We start from the raw sequence: 14,780 nt of genomic DNA, 5'->3' as shown, positions 1-14,780 counted from the left end.
GGAATGAGCGCAAAAATTTTTTTTGCGGATATAGGTAGCGCATAAATAGCGCAGTATTCCATAATTTTTTTCATTTAGATTTGGGTAAGTGGGGGGGCCAGCTAAGCAGACGTGACTTAGGAGTGAATATAACTGTTCGCTCCGAGAGAGAGAGAGAGAGAGAGAGAGAGAAGTGCCTTAAGTGTTGTACCGCAAAAACCAAAAATGCCTGGAAATAGTAGCGCATAAATAGCGGATAAATCATGTGTATTTAATTTTCCAAAACGATTGTTTTTAACGGGTGCGTGGGCTGACTGATTGCCCGCTTAGTTCCCCCACGAAAAAATTTTCTTTTAGCAAAACGGAATGAGCACAAAGATTGACTTTTACGGATATAGGTAGCGCATAAATAGCGCATTATTCCATAATTTTTTTCATTAAGATTTGGGGAAGTGGCGGGGCCAGCTAGGCAGACGTGACTTAGGGGTGAATATGACTGTTCGCTCCAAGAGAGAAGTACCTTAAATGTTGTAGCGCAAAAACCAGAAATGCCTGGAAATAGTAGCGCATAAATAGCGCATGAATCCTGAGTATTTAATTTTCCAAATCTGTTGATTGGCTGCCTACTCAGCCCCCTCACAAAAAATTTTATATTTAGCTAATATAAAATTTAGCTAATTTACCTATCTACCTTCCTACCTCCCAAATTCACCTCCCCCCATTTTACCTTTCCCATCTCCTCCTCCAGGTGCGCCGTCATTACATTGAATAACAGCGGAATCAGTGAGCATCCCTGTTTTACCCCCCTTACCATCCAAAGACTCTCCTAATTCTCCCACCCTTGTTCTCACTTACTCTTTGTTTCTCTTAATAGCTCCCCCACCTTTTCTACCAGCCCTTCCCTTATCCCTCTCTTCCTTAGTGCCTCTATCAATAGTCCCCTATCCACCGAATCATATGCCGCTTTCAAATCCACAAATAAAACTATCAGTTTTCCCCCTTTTTTCTTTACCTGCCTATTTATTAGAAAATTCAACACATATATGTTATCCAACGTCCTCAACCTCTTTCTGAAACCCGTCTGATTCACTGAAATTAACCCCTTCCCCTCCACCTCCTCCCTCAACGCTGCCGTATATACCTTATATAATGACGGCATTATCGATATTCCCCTATAGTCCCTTACTTCCTCTCCCTGTCCTTTTTTCCTAACCGGTACTCCCACTCCCTCTTTCCATTCCTCTGGCAATCCCCCCCCTTCCAAATCTCATTACACACTCTCCACACCTATTTCTCCATCCCCTCCCTCCAATATTTCCATACCTTATTCGGAATCCCGTCTATCCCCATTGCCTTTCCATCCTTCAAGTTTCTGGTCACCTTCCTTATTATCTCCTCTCTACTTAACTCCCTCTCCATCCCCTGTCTCTCCTTACCACTCTCCCTTCAACCCCCCCCCCCAACAAATCCTTGAAATATTCCTCCCACTCCCTCATCCCTATCTCCTTATTTATCCCCTTCCATCTCTTCCTTTCCCTGTTTACTATTTCCCACATCGCCTCTCACTCTTCGCTCCCTCCACTTTCCTTTCCCATCTCTCATTCTCCTTTTTTTTCTTTGCCTCACACAGCTCTTTATATCCCTTTTTTCTTTTCTGTATTTTTGCCCCCCCCCCCTCCCTATTACTTTTCCTCCACTCCCTTAATATCCTTCTCACTCCCTCCTTTTCTCTACATTCCCTATCTCACCATCCCATTCCCTTCCTATTCTTACCCCTCTTCTTTTCTATATTTCCCAAAACTTCCCTTATTCTTCCTTTCGTTTCCTTCATACTCTCGTTCCCCTTCCCCTCTCTCCGTACTACCTCCACCAACATTTCCCTAAATACAACCCTACCTTCTTATCAAATTTCACCAAAATTGAAGAACCTTTTAGATTTCCGTAACATTACCGTCCGCCATATTAGTTCAACCATTTTGAATTTCCAAATTTAAAACATTTCGGAACGAGCGTCCCCATAAACCCTCTAATACCAAATTCCACCACATAAACGGTAAATCTTTTAAATTTCTGTAACATTTCTGACCGTCATTTTGTTCAGCCATTTTGAATTCTCAAATTTTGAACAAGATCGAAATGAACCACCCCAAAAATCCCCTAAAAACAAATTACACCATAATTGAACAATCTTTAAAATTTCCATAACATCCGCCATATTGGTTTAGCCATTTTAAATTTCCAAATTTTGAACACGAATTCGAAACGAGCAACTCCAAAAACCTCATAATACAAATTTTCACCGAAATCGAAGAACATTTAAAATTTCGGTAACATTTCCGTCCGTCATATTGGTTCAGCCATTTTGAATTTCGAAATTTTTATCACGATTTCGGAACAAGCGATCCCCGAATACGAAGCCACATCGAAATCGGAGTACTCCAACATCCCTTTGAAAAGAGGCTTCAAAAAAACGTGACATGCCAATTTTAATATACGAGCGTTAAAGAATTGTTTGTAATTTATGTGTTAATATTGTTTCTCTCATTTTCATTTTTACATAAAAATGAATTTTCAGTGCAAAATTTGTGACCGTCGTCTCGACTGACGGCACGTCGGCGACAACTTCGTCTAACTTGAGTTGGGTGCCAAGCACGAGTGAGCGTACCAATTTTCGTTACTTTTCCGAATTTCGTTACTTTTTGATCCTGATGCTTATTATGCTCAGGGAATGGAAGTAACTCGTTACTTGTAACGAAGTTACAGTTACAAGTTACTTTTTTGGTAACTTTACTAGTAACTGCGTTACTTTTTTTCTTTGGTAACTGTAACGGTAACGAAGTTACATTTTTTTGGTAACGGTAACGAATTTTACAGTTACGTTTATCGTTACTTTGCACATGATTGGACACGATACGACACAAGCCACTTACACTGTAAAAAAATTTCGTAAATTTACACATATAAATATAAAATAGATTACATGATTAGTTCTGTAAATATAAAAAATCATGCAATTTTACAGAAATTACAGTAATTCCACAAAAATTATGTAAATTTATTTTTATTGTGTAAATATATCTTATTTTATATTGGAAATTATAGCAGGATATTTTGAATATTTTCTGTAATTATCCAAATTTTAGTAATATTACGTAACATAAAAGAAATTTTTCGCGTATTGTTGTTAAATGTATAATAATATATAGTGCGAAATATATTGTCATATTATCGTTCTTGTAGCTACACATATAGGTACACATTGTAATTGTACTTCCACAATCTGCTTCCAAATCTAGTTCCAAACCAAGAAATTATTTTTATTTGCATATTGCAAATTTACAAATGTGTGGACGTTTACAACTATTATAGTGGATCTCAAAATTATCCAGCATAATAGTTATAATTTTACACAATTTTTTACAATGCGCTTGAGATTAGAGAAGCCTCTAGGCTCGTCCGCTATGATTGTTGGTTGTCGATTTAAAAAAAAGTAACGAAAAAGTAACGAAAAGTTACTTTCTCAAGTAACGGTAACTGTAACGAGTTACTTTTAAAAATCGGTAACTAGTAACGGTAACTTGTTACTTTTCCTACTCGGTAACGAGTAACTGTAACTTGTTACTTTTAAAAAGTAACTTTTCATTCCCTGATTATGCTCAATATCTCTCAACTGCGACGGATGATAGCCGATTGCTCAGCCCCAAAACGGGCAAGAGGGTGTAGTACAGGCAAATTAAGCCGAAAATCGTCAAATAAACAAAAAAATTGCGAAGTGTCTGTAACTTTCTATACTCATACACATTCTTTTGAAGAATCCGACGAGTCCCGAGCATCCAATATTGTGCTCGACCCGAAATCCAGGTAAACGGTCTCCGGCAGTCGACCAAATGCTTGCGTTCTGGTTAGTTGTGTTTTAAACAGTGTGCGTGTAGTATCGTATGTTGTAAGATATTTCGGTTGAGCAGTATTTGAAAAACTTGACAATCAACAATTGTTATTGTGCATTTTAAACATTCTGTGGGTGTGTTTGTATGTGCATGAACACTTTTCGATATGACTAAAAACAATGAGTGTTTTATTTGTGAAAAACTCATTTCAGATGATGCTGTAACGGTTGGTCTAGAAGCCATACAAACTTTAAGGAATTGCAGCAAAGAACGAGAAGATGGCAAACACCAGTTACTCAGCGAAAGTGATTCGATAGTTGTCCATAGAAATTGTAGGAAAGATTATACAAGACCAAGCAATGTTAAAGCGGCGAAGAAGAAATTTTGCAATGATGAAGCATCTACGTCAAAATTGTCACCAACAAAAAAAAATTAAGATCTGAATCATCATTTGATTTGAAAAGTACATGCTTTTTTTGTACGGAAAAAATAGATGAAGCTTTTCAAGAAAAACAGAAAAAATTATCGGTAAGCAGAAGAATGTCAATCACTATTGTCGACAATGTAAATACCCAAAATACATAGTATTATAAAACACGCTAATGAGAGGAATGACAAATGGGGAAGAGATGTCAAGGGGCGTATAAGTAACGCAATAGATTTGGTCGCAGAAAAAGCTGCATACCACGATAAATGCTATCGAGAATTCTTTCGAGTAAAACGAGAGAAAAGTATTAAGCCTGGGCGCCCCTCGTCAGAAGGCGTAACATCTGCTATGGAAACGATTTATAATTATTTAGAAAATAGCGACGATTGTCAATTCTCATTACACGAGTTAATAAATCAAATCGAAGGTTATGTACCGCATGAAACAACTATAAAACATAAATTGAAAGAAAAATATGGAGATGACATAATTAAAACAGTGAACCGTAAAAAAACTCCTACTGTGTGCTTCCGAAATATTGGACATGCTATTTTAAGTGACAATTGGTATGTTTCACGAAAAATGGATGAAGTTGAAGAAAAACTCAGAATTGTTAAAAAAGCAGCTGAAATCATAAAATCTGACATCGCTGATTGTATTTATGAGAACAAATCTTATCCTCAGAGCACCGAATTTTTGAGTAACATTGAAGACAGCGTTCCTGATTCCCTAATGTTTTTTTTGGAAAAAGTCGTCATAGATAAACGAAAATATAATTCGCAGTTACTAAAAAAAAATGTGTCACAATAGGACATTCTATAATATCTGCAGTTAAGCCCCGTTCTTTTAATTCACCTTTACAACTAAGTATTGCGTCATTTATTTATAAAAAGATGGGTTCCAAAAATTTAGTGCAAATGCTATCCAAGCTGGGCATTTGCTCCAGTTATAATGACGTGCAAATCCTCGAAGCATCGCTAATAACGTGTAGAAACTATTTTCGATGAAAGAGTATGACGGCTACTGTCAATCAAAATAAATTTTTGTCAAACGATAAAAATAAAATTAGATTGATTTCATTGTTAACGAAATTTCTCCAAAATAGAAAATTCGTGGTAAAACAAGCGATAGATGATGCGGATACACTTATTGTTAAAACCGCAATAGAAATGTCGAATAATGGTCGAACATTTGTAGCCGGCGAAGACGTTGATCTACTTGTTCTCTTGATCGCATTATCACCAGAAAATAAAGATATATTTCTCATGAAGCCAGGCACAGGCAAAATCAACTGGAAAATTTTTTCGTCGTCAGAAATCCAAAAATCGTACCAACATATGAAAGATACAATCTTACTGGCCCATGTGACGTTGTATCACAATCACTGCCTTCAGTGATTGTGATACAACGTCTAGTATATTTCAGAAGGGAAAATTACAAATTTTCAAACTCCTGCAAAAAGAATTTCGATTGGCTAATGTCGTGAAAACTTTCAATGACAAAAATTCAACCCAATCGGAAGTAAGAGATGCTGGTGAAACTCTTTTTTTGATGGTATACGGTGTCAAGAAATTTCGAAATCTTTCGCTTGATTCATACAGATTTGACCAATTTAAAAATTCGCTGCAAAAACAAAAATCAAAGCTTGAATTATTACCACCAACATCAGAGGCAGCTGCACAACATTCATCATGAGTTTTCTACCAAATTCAGTTATGACTTGGCAATAACAAAAATCTGGAACAGTGGGGATGGAAGAAAATCAACGGTTGCAACCTATTACAACACTCCTTCAACCAGCACCAGAATCGATACTACAACTTATCTCCTGCAACTGTACATCTGATTGTTCTTCGAGGTGTGGGTGCAGAAAAGCAGGGTTAAAATGCTCGGAAATTTGTAGACATTGTCAGGGAATGCAGTGCCTCAATGCATACATGGAGCCAATTTGCGAAAATCTTGACGACTCCGAAGATATAGACTCAGTACACGAGCATGCGGGCGAAGAATTAGAAGATATCTTTTACGAGGCAGATGCTACCGACTCCGATTTTCTTTAGGTATAAAAGATATGCATGCAATATAATCTAAATATTTGAATCTACTTAAAAATCGACACTTATGCAATTAATGTGTATTTTTTTACAGAATATTACTCACACCTAGTGAAGCAGTTGTATTAAGAAAACAAATGTACAATTGGATGAAAATGTTTATCACAATCGAATAAAGTATCGAAAGTAATCGAAACAGACTCAACGACCTCGAAAACCTCAGAGTACGAAATTTCAATTTATAACTTTTTATATTTTTCGAGAAATCGAATTTATTCGAATAAAACACCATTTTTCGATTTTGTTTGTTTATTTCAACAATATTATTAACAGAAAAAAAATTATAGTACTGTATCTTATTATTTTAGATCTTAGGATGTTAAATTTACCAAACTTGTCGATATTGATAGTGATTTACATGAAAAAAAAATCACAAAATTATATTATTTACATATGGGTCTCTAAGAGACCCGTTGTGCCGCAAAGGGTTAAGCGTGGCCACTCCAGCACACCCTTTTTGGCTAGGGGCTCTTTGGTTTCTTGAAATATATATATTTTCAAAGGTCTATACCAAATTACATCCACTTCGCAATTTTTTTGTTTATTTTGGACAATTTGCCTGTACTAGTGGTAGTTATTCGGAGCGAAAATAAATCATAATTTTACATAAGAATCAAGAAAAAAATTAATAAATTTTAAACTAATAATGAGAGAATTGTACTCAAAGTTTACATAGATTTTCAGACGTAATAATAGAACAATCAATAAAATTTTTGTTAAATTCCTGATATTTTGAAAATAGATATTAAATAAATTTGTCGCAAATTAATCCTTGTAACTTTGGATTGCTTCAGTGAATCGACTCAGAATTTTGTCACAAGTCTCTGAACATATGTAAAAACAGTTTGTCAAATTTTTGTCAAATTTTTAATATTTAAAAAATACTAAACATCCTTAAATTTATTATAATTATATAGTTACTTTTCTGCGAAAATAGAACAACGAAAGAGCATCATTCAGTTTTTATCTCAAGTCGATGCCAACTATGCGATCGTATGTTTTTACAACGCGAATTCGTCGGAAAGTGAAAGCAAAAAAGAAATACCTATTATTATTAAATAATGGCGTCGTCAAAGGGAAAGACGAAAATCTCCCGATCCGGGAAGAAGCGGGCACCAAGACGAATATTACATTCTGATACTCGTTCCCGAGTTAAATCGGTACGCTGTAAACACGCCAACCCTCTATATCAACAGCAACTGTACGATTCCATCAATATACCTCAATTAGTCTATCAACTTCTTACCATCGACAAACACAATCACGGTATTATGATTGAAATATAATTACATGATTATATATTTAACACCAATAAACGGCAATAAATTAAAATATAAAATTAAATTATTTCAATCTATATCTTACATACAACTCGAATTTTTTAACCTAAAACCAATTATATCTTAAATAACTGACAAAAACAATTGTATTTTATTCCAATTTTATGTTCCACATATATAATTATATATAATTACATATAATTATATATAATTGATATTTAATAAAACATCATCCGTTATACAGAAATAATCAAATCTTATCTTAATTTGTAATCTAACGTTGCTTTTATATGTTTATTGGCAGACGCAAGACGTTTTCCATCTCCGAAACAGTTCGAAACACACTGTCGGAGAATGCAGAACTCTCATGAACGGCAAAGGCTGTCCTACAAAGCAGTCGACCACTGCAATGGTTCGGAATCTGTACAAATGCCAGAGTACACAATAGAATCTAGGCCTACATCTACCGATAATCTCACGGAAGCAACGGATGCTACAAATAGCTCAGTACCAACGAGTTCCGCGAATAGCAGCGTGTCAAATGTCTCAATGGAACGAAACGCACTGACAAACTCGCTCAACAGCGCCAAAGCACTTTTCAGGAAGAGATCTTTAATACAGCTCATTAACAATTACATCAAAGCTGGCGTCGAAGAAGGTGCATTTTTCATTTACATAGAATTTCCAGTTTGTGTACATAGTAGTAAAAAGAAATATTTAATATATTTGATTGCAGCAAAATTTGAAATTCTTTCTCTCTCATAGTGGTTGAACATAAAGTAATTGCTGCAGTGATATACCTACTATAATGGATTTTATATTAAACAATTGCATACCTAAACTTCTATTAGGGATTAACTCTTTTCAGCCCATTTAAAACAAGCCGAATGATTTAGAAAAATTTTACACAATTTTTTTGTAAAAAATTCTATGTGTATAATATCTATATACATACATACATGCATACATACATACATATGTGTACATTCCGAAAGTCGCGAATCAAGTACACGATAAGAAAGTTATCAAAAAATTAAGTAAAAAAAATTATTTGTAAATTTTAATTTTTTAAGCAATATAGTTTGTGAAATAATAACGACTCATTCAATATTCAAATATGGCTAATTATAAACTTCAGATAAACTGCATTTAAACGCTCAAGTTTACCATGTGTAATACTATACCGCACGTGCGATTCATCGAATAGATGGCAATCTAAATTTGTAATTGGCTATATTTAAATCCTTATATCTCAAAAACTTTCTTGCTGTAGTATTTTAATTTGCGAATTTCGAAACACCTCGTATATGTATATATAAATAATATTTTGATTTTCTAACAATTTATCTTTATGTGATAAACTGACAAGTTTTTTGCGAGGCCAGCTAGAAGTAGATGTAATGATAATTTCTAGATCGAACAGATGCATTGGATGAGTACGTTTCAAGTAGAAACTGGCTCGTTCGGTATACCTATGTATCGTGTCAACTGTCATTACATGCTGCTGTAGAGCTAAGAGCGCTTTTAGCGAGGTCAAATTTCATGAGCGATATGACAAGTGCTGACAATCAACATCATCCATATTGCAGGAAAGCGACAGGCCAAAAAGTACATCTGCAAAGCATTATCTTTTGGCGTGAGATCGGGTTATTTGATCCCGACAGATCGACAAGGTAATATACTCCGTGTGTGTCCGACTCTGGACATACAATCTTGGAATTGGAGACGGGCCGACGTCGAATCTCGACAAAGACGACGCATTGCGCGACGAGGAAAGACGAGTTTGACAACCATCGCAGAACGTAAAGCAATGCGTCGCGGAATTCCGCGAGATGAATTTCTTTACAATAATATGGACAACAAGCAGACGGCTGCAAAAAGAAAAACACGATCTGTTCAAAATCCTGCCAAAAGTTTAAATACGCAGGAGAGCAACCCACGAAAATCGCTTTGTAAATCGTTACACGAGAAAAGCAAACCGAAAGCTTTTACAAGAAAGAACAGGTTTTTATTTCATTTAAAAAGAGATGCTTATTATAATTTTTTTTATATTATAATTGTTTTGTAAGTTTTATGATTTAAAGCAAGTCTCATAAATCTTTCACTATATGTCCTTTCACGACCATTTGATATGAAAGTAATGTGCACTGTCTCAGCATTAAAATTTTATACAAAACTTTTATACAAAAATTTTATATTTTAATATTTTCTCTCACAAAATTGGGAATCGTAAAATTAGATAGCTATCTATTATATATGAATCCGTTTCTAAAAATATCACTTTTTTCTTATATCTCTTTCGCTTTATCTATTCAAGAATTTAACGAGCTTACTGTGTTACGAAAATGCATTTAATGGATTTTAATACAATACAGACGTTTTAATACACTTAAATGCATTATGAATGCCTTAGATTTAACAAGGAAAATAAGAAGATAAAAAAAGAGTAGTAGATCAAATTCTTTTATTCTCATACCTATTATATTCATGGGTAGCATAATAGTGTTTATAATATTGCTTTACGGAATTTTGCTAGGGCATATTCATTTTTCAAAAAGAAAAATCAATTTATTTTTATCATGTTCGTTTTAGCAAAATTAACAATGTGATCAACAATAAGCGAGAACAACAAAAAAAAGATGACGGAAACATCAAGAGGTCAATTAAAAAACGTCGTATGTTTTTTTCTGCTAAATATGCTCAGAATGATCGTGAACCAGTTGAGGAAAATTATAAGGACGTTAACGAAAAGGATCGCAATCAATACGAAAGTAATGAAGATAACTATAAAATTGAGGAACAAAAGTCGACGTCGAGTCAAGAAGACGAATCGAGAATGGAGAAACGACAAACCGAGACAAATATCAATAATAACAGGATAAATTACGACAGAATAGAAAGCAGAAATTCCAATGATGAAAACAATGATAAAAGATCTGAAACAGAAAGTGTCGACCATAACATGAGCGACAAAACGATTAAAGAAATGGAATTTTAAAGAATTGAATGTCAATCTTGAATGATGCCTTTCTTGGTCAAAAAACGAGAATTTCTTTTCTTTTGTACTCTTTTGTTTTTTTACTATTTGTAAAATATATTTATTACATATATTTTTGAGATTCATTTGAAATTATATTTTTGTACCAAGTATGTGTATGTATATATCTACCATTCTTTTCGATATTTTCTTTTTATATAAGAATAAATCTTAATGAATGTCTCAACGTTTTAACGTAAGAAGTGACTATTTCACTCTTATATATGGATTTCACTTGCTACACACATGCACACACATACACAAATGTATACATATGTATATTACTATGTGATTTATTAAAAATTATTGAATAGATTTGTTTTTTATTCCTTGCGCATTAGATTTTTGGACTAGACTATACTAGAAAGAGAACTCTCTTTCTGGCTTTCGCCAAATATCAAAAAACCTATCTCACTTTAAATTCCAAAAATTATGCATATACATATGTACATACATACATACATAATTTAGCCACAGAAAACAGATCTAACAATTAATCGATTAGTCGAACAATAATTGCAAATCTTTGATCTGTTTTCTGTTCCTGCACTAGACTGCACTAGAAGTCTCGTGACAAATATCAAATATATACCTATTTCACTTTAAGTTCCAAAAGTGTATACTGGTTCAGCCACAGAAAACACAGAAAACAGACCTCTTACATATATAAAAAAAAGAAAAATCTAGAAAGTATCATTGGTCATTGGTCTTCTTTTTTTAATTTTCAACGTCATCTTAAATGATTTCAAACAAAATTCGCTCCATGATCAACTGATTGATCAACATATTCACAAAACTGAGCTAAGTTGCATATTTAACAATTAAACAACAAATCTTTCACGATATCTAAAAAGAAAAAAAAATAGCAGGACTAACAGTAACCCCAAAATGTCTCCCATAAAGAAACACCGTAACATGTCAAATCATCAGGAAATGAGTGAGTAATTATTTCAATGCAAATTATAAAAATTCATGTCGTTTCCTTTATAATATGTTTACATTTTTTTAAGCTATATCTTATACAAATTTTAATTCGGCAAAAGTATAAAAAAGCCTTTTCTAAATTTGATATCTGCTTTGTATATAAATCAGTTTGTTATATTATTTCATTATATATGAAGTATTATCCTAGTTAATTTATATTTAAGATGCAGTCTTTTAATTTTCGGTTTTTTTAAAATCAAAATTGCCAAGAAATCAACATTAATATTAAAGTATTAATAGTATGTATTATATGTGAATTTTTTTACATTTTAACCTTATTTAATTAATTGTGTAATACTAAAAATGAAGTAAAAATTTCAATATATAAAATAAAAATATATATTTTATTCATCATAATATAATCTAAAGAGCATCGTCGTCGCAAACCTAATATTCCCGAATTAGTCTACAAGTTCCTTATTGCGAATGAAGCTTTTGATGGTAATGAACATTGTCTTGTAAACAAGTGCCGTTGTGATCAAGGGAAACATCATAAAGTCACAGACCCTATTTCAACCATCGGCGAAAGCATAGGCTGCAGAATAAGACAAAGATGGCGCAAAGACATTGGCAGGATTTCGAAATTGCACAATATCAATCAGTGTCCTATCTCCAAAAATCGGCCAATTTTATATTTACAAAAATGCATGGATAGAAAACATGGTATGAAATTAATTGAAAAAATAGTTACAGATTACTATATATAAAAATTTAGATTGTAATGAAGTAATGATTAAAAGATATAAATAAAAAACACACATCCAGTGTTTATTACTTCTGCAAATATTCTATGACTAATAATTAAATTAGATGTACCATATAAAATTCCAACTTGATTTTGATAATAATTTAATTGATAATAATAGATAATGATATTTATACATATATGTATATATTTATACATATATGTATATATTTACTTAATGTGTTATACATATCTATACTTTATGTATTTCTTATTATATATTTTATATATATTTTGATATATGTAATATCTTAAGGCAATTAAAAGAATTATGCACGAGAAGATTTTATTCGAATAACTTTTTACCTGAAATAAATTTTCATAAATTTTCTTCGATAGGTACGAAAGAGGCAGAAAAGTATATGAAAAAGGCGTTGAACTTTGGTGTCGAGTCTGGCTACCTTATCCCTTCTGATCCTACTTACAGAATTGTACACGTGTCCTCAGACTTAATGAAAAGCGATTCGCGAAGAAACAAGGTCAGCATTTGCGATATGATTATCTCTAAGAATCATGATATTCCGACGAAGTTCCAAAGCGAAGATTTCCAAAAGCAAAAGAGGACTCAAAGAAGGCAAGAAAGATATAGACGAGATCAAAGATTAAGAAGCGCTTCGAGGACACGCCATAAAAGCAAAAGGAAGAAGAGAAGGAGATCTTGTAGTGGAAGATGTAATAGATACGATAGGTAATTGTCAGGCATAATCCATATAATAACATATCATTCGCGACGTAACATAATATTCAAAAGACCTCGAGAGTATATACAAAAATTCGATTTAAAAAAATTGTCGCAATTTAAACAAAAATTATCGTGATCAAAAATAAAAAAGCGAAAAGAGTAAAACTTAAAATTATTTCGATTCTTGAATAGCGATTTAACTCTTTTCTTTAAATTGAAGTAAATTTCGAAGGTAAAAGAAAACGAACACAAATTTGTAGACATGCTGATAAAATTCATTATACATTTACATAATTTAATAATTATTTAAATATAAATAATTTAGAGAAAGAGCTAAATACATGTAAATAAAAGAAAAAATATTTACAATGTGATATATACGAGTATCTATGTAGTTTCTCCCCAATAATAAACGCATCGTTTCTTACGATCAATAGAATTATTTTTATCTCTGCATAATTGCTCCTTGTTAGGCGAAATAATTAGAATCTAGCGTTATAATCGATCAGAGTGTTCGCACTGTAAACCACAGTATAGATTTAGAAACGCGATAAAACGGTCAAAGAAATTTCCAGCCGGTAGAGTACCGAAGAGGTTACCAATGATGAGACAGACGATTACGAGATGAATGAGAACGATCCAAAGAGCAATATTCACATGGATGATGTAAAAAAAAAATCAAAGACCATTTGATCGAATCAACTTAACGAAGAACAATCCATGAAGAAAGTTAAAGATGATTTGGATTTATCGATGGACGAGAATGAAACTAATCATGAAATTGAGAAAAAAAATATTAACATTATTAAATCATAATTTCTCAAAGTTGAACATAATTGCAATTTAGTAAAGAATTAGAGAACACGGAATTTCAGAAATGAAATTCAAAATTCAGAGATGAAAAAGAACCCAAGTAACATAACAAGTCACGATAACATCAAAATGACGTCAGAAAGACCAAAAACATTTCTTCTAATAATTACAAAAAAGGCGAAATACACTTTCAAAGCTAATAATAAACTTTACGTTTTCCAGTTTGCTTTTAAATTAACCCTTCGTGGTCACACTTCAAAAAAGCCACACAATGGTTACTCTGGGTTGAAGTGACCCGAAACATTTTTAAAGTGTTACCAAATTAATAGTATCAGTTCCAATAACTTCCAAAAATTACAGTATGTAGTTTCAATCTTTAAGAAAATGAAACAATGGCGTTTTAGTGAAAAATTTAATCTGAACACTAAAAAAAAATCGTAAACGTGTTAAGTTTAACGTTAACGTTAACACGTTTACGATTTTTTTTTTAGTGTTCAGATTAAATTTTTCACTAAAACGCCATTGTTTCATTTTCTTAAAGATTGAAACTACATACTGTAATTTTTGGAAGTTATTGGAACTGATACTATTAATTTGGTAACACTTTAAAAATGTTTCGGGTCACTTCAACCCAGAGTACTTCAAACCATCGTGTGGCTTTTTTGAAGTGTGACCACGAAGGGTTAATTTAAAAGCAAACTGGAAAATGTAAAGTTTATTATTAGCTTTGAAAGTGTATTTCGTCTTTTTTGTAATTATCAGAAGAGATGCTTTAATTCATGCAAGCCTTATCAAAAACATTGTATTTATACATTTATAGAAAAGAAAAACA

At 32.9% G+C, this 14,780-nt stretch overlaps 2 protein-coding genes across 2 annotated transcripts; both read left to right on the top strand.

Annotated features, from left to right (window-relative positions):
• The first annotated feature begins 7,382 nt into the window (after nt 1–7,382).
• LOC108759701 (putative uncharacterized protein DDB_G0285119) lies at nt 7,383–10,728 on the top strand. The gene is made up of 4 exons (XM_018505264.1): nt 7,383–7,673; nt 7,992–8,345; nt 9,277–9,691; nt 10,280–10,728. Exons 1-4 carry the CDS (start codon nt 7,469–7,471, stop codon nt 10,683–10,685), a joined length of 1,380 nt encoding a protein of 459 aa, XP_018360766.1. The 5' UTR covers nt 7,383–7,468; the 3' UTR covers nt 10,686–10,728.
• A 678-nt stretch (nt 10,729–11,406) lies between these two features.
• LOC108759703 (uncharacterized) lies at nt 11,407–14,337 on the top strand. The gene is made up of 4 exons (XM_018505267.1): nt 11,407–11,661; nt 12,078–12,371; nt 12,793–13,141; nt 13,711–14,337. The coding sequence occupies exons 1-4, from the start codon at nt 11,613–11,615 to the stop codon at nt 13,715–13,717; spliced, it is 699 nt and encodes a 232-aa protein (XP_018360769.1). The 5' UTR covers nt 11,407–11,612; the 3' UTR covers nt 13,718–14,337.
• Nucleotides 14,338–14,780: the final 443 nt, after the last annotated feature.

The sequence above is a fragment of the Trachymyrmex cornetzi genome, unplaced genomic scaffold (assembly GCF_001594075.2).
Source record: "Trachymyrmex cornetzi isolate Tcor2-1 unplaced genomic scaffold, Tcor1.1 scaffold203, whole genome shotgun sequence".
Taxonomy (NCBI): Eukaryota; Metazoa; Arthropoda; class Insecta; order Hymenoptera; family Formicidae; genus Trachymyrmex; species Trachymyrmex cornetzi.
The sequence above is the reverse complement of the archived record's forward strand: the minus strand, read 5'-3'. Positions and strand labels throughout refer to the sequence as shown.

Bases quoted from the DNA above. Each gene is read 5' to 3' on its own strand.
- LOC108759701 (XM_018505264.1), top strand. From the start codon at position 7,469: ATGGCGTCGTCAAAGGGAAAGACGAAAATCTCCCGATCCGGGAAGAAG. The intron at 7,674-7,991 runs GTATTATGATTG...GTTTATTGGCAG, and splicing joins CATCGACAAACACAATCACG to ACGCAAGACGTTTTCCATCT. The intron at 8,346-9,276 runs GTGCATTTTTCA...TCCATATTGCAG, and splicing joins CAAAGCTGGCGTCGAAGAAG to GAAAGCGACAGGCCAAAAAG.
- LOC108759703 (XM_018505267.1), top strand. From the start codon at position 11,613: ATGTCTCCCATAAAGAAACACCGTAACATGTCAAATCATCAGGAAATG. The intron at 11,662-12,077 runs GTGAGTAATTAT...TATAATCTAAAG, and splicing joins GTCAAATCATCAGGAAATGA to AGCATCGTCGTCGCAAACCT. The intron at 12,372-12,792 runs GTATGAAATTAA...TTTCTTCGATAG, and splicing joins ATGCATGGATAGAAAACATG to GTACGAAAGAGGCAGAAAAG.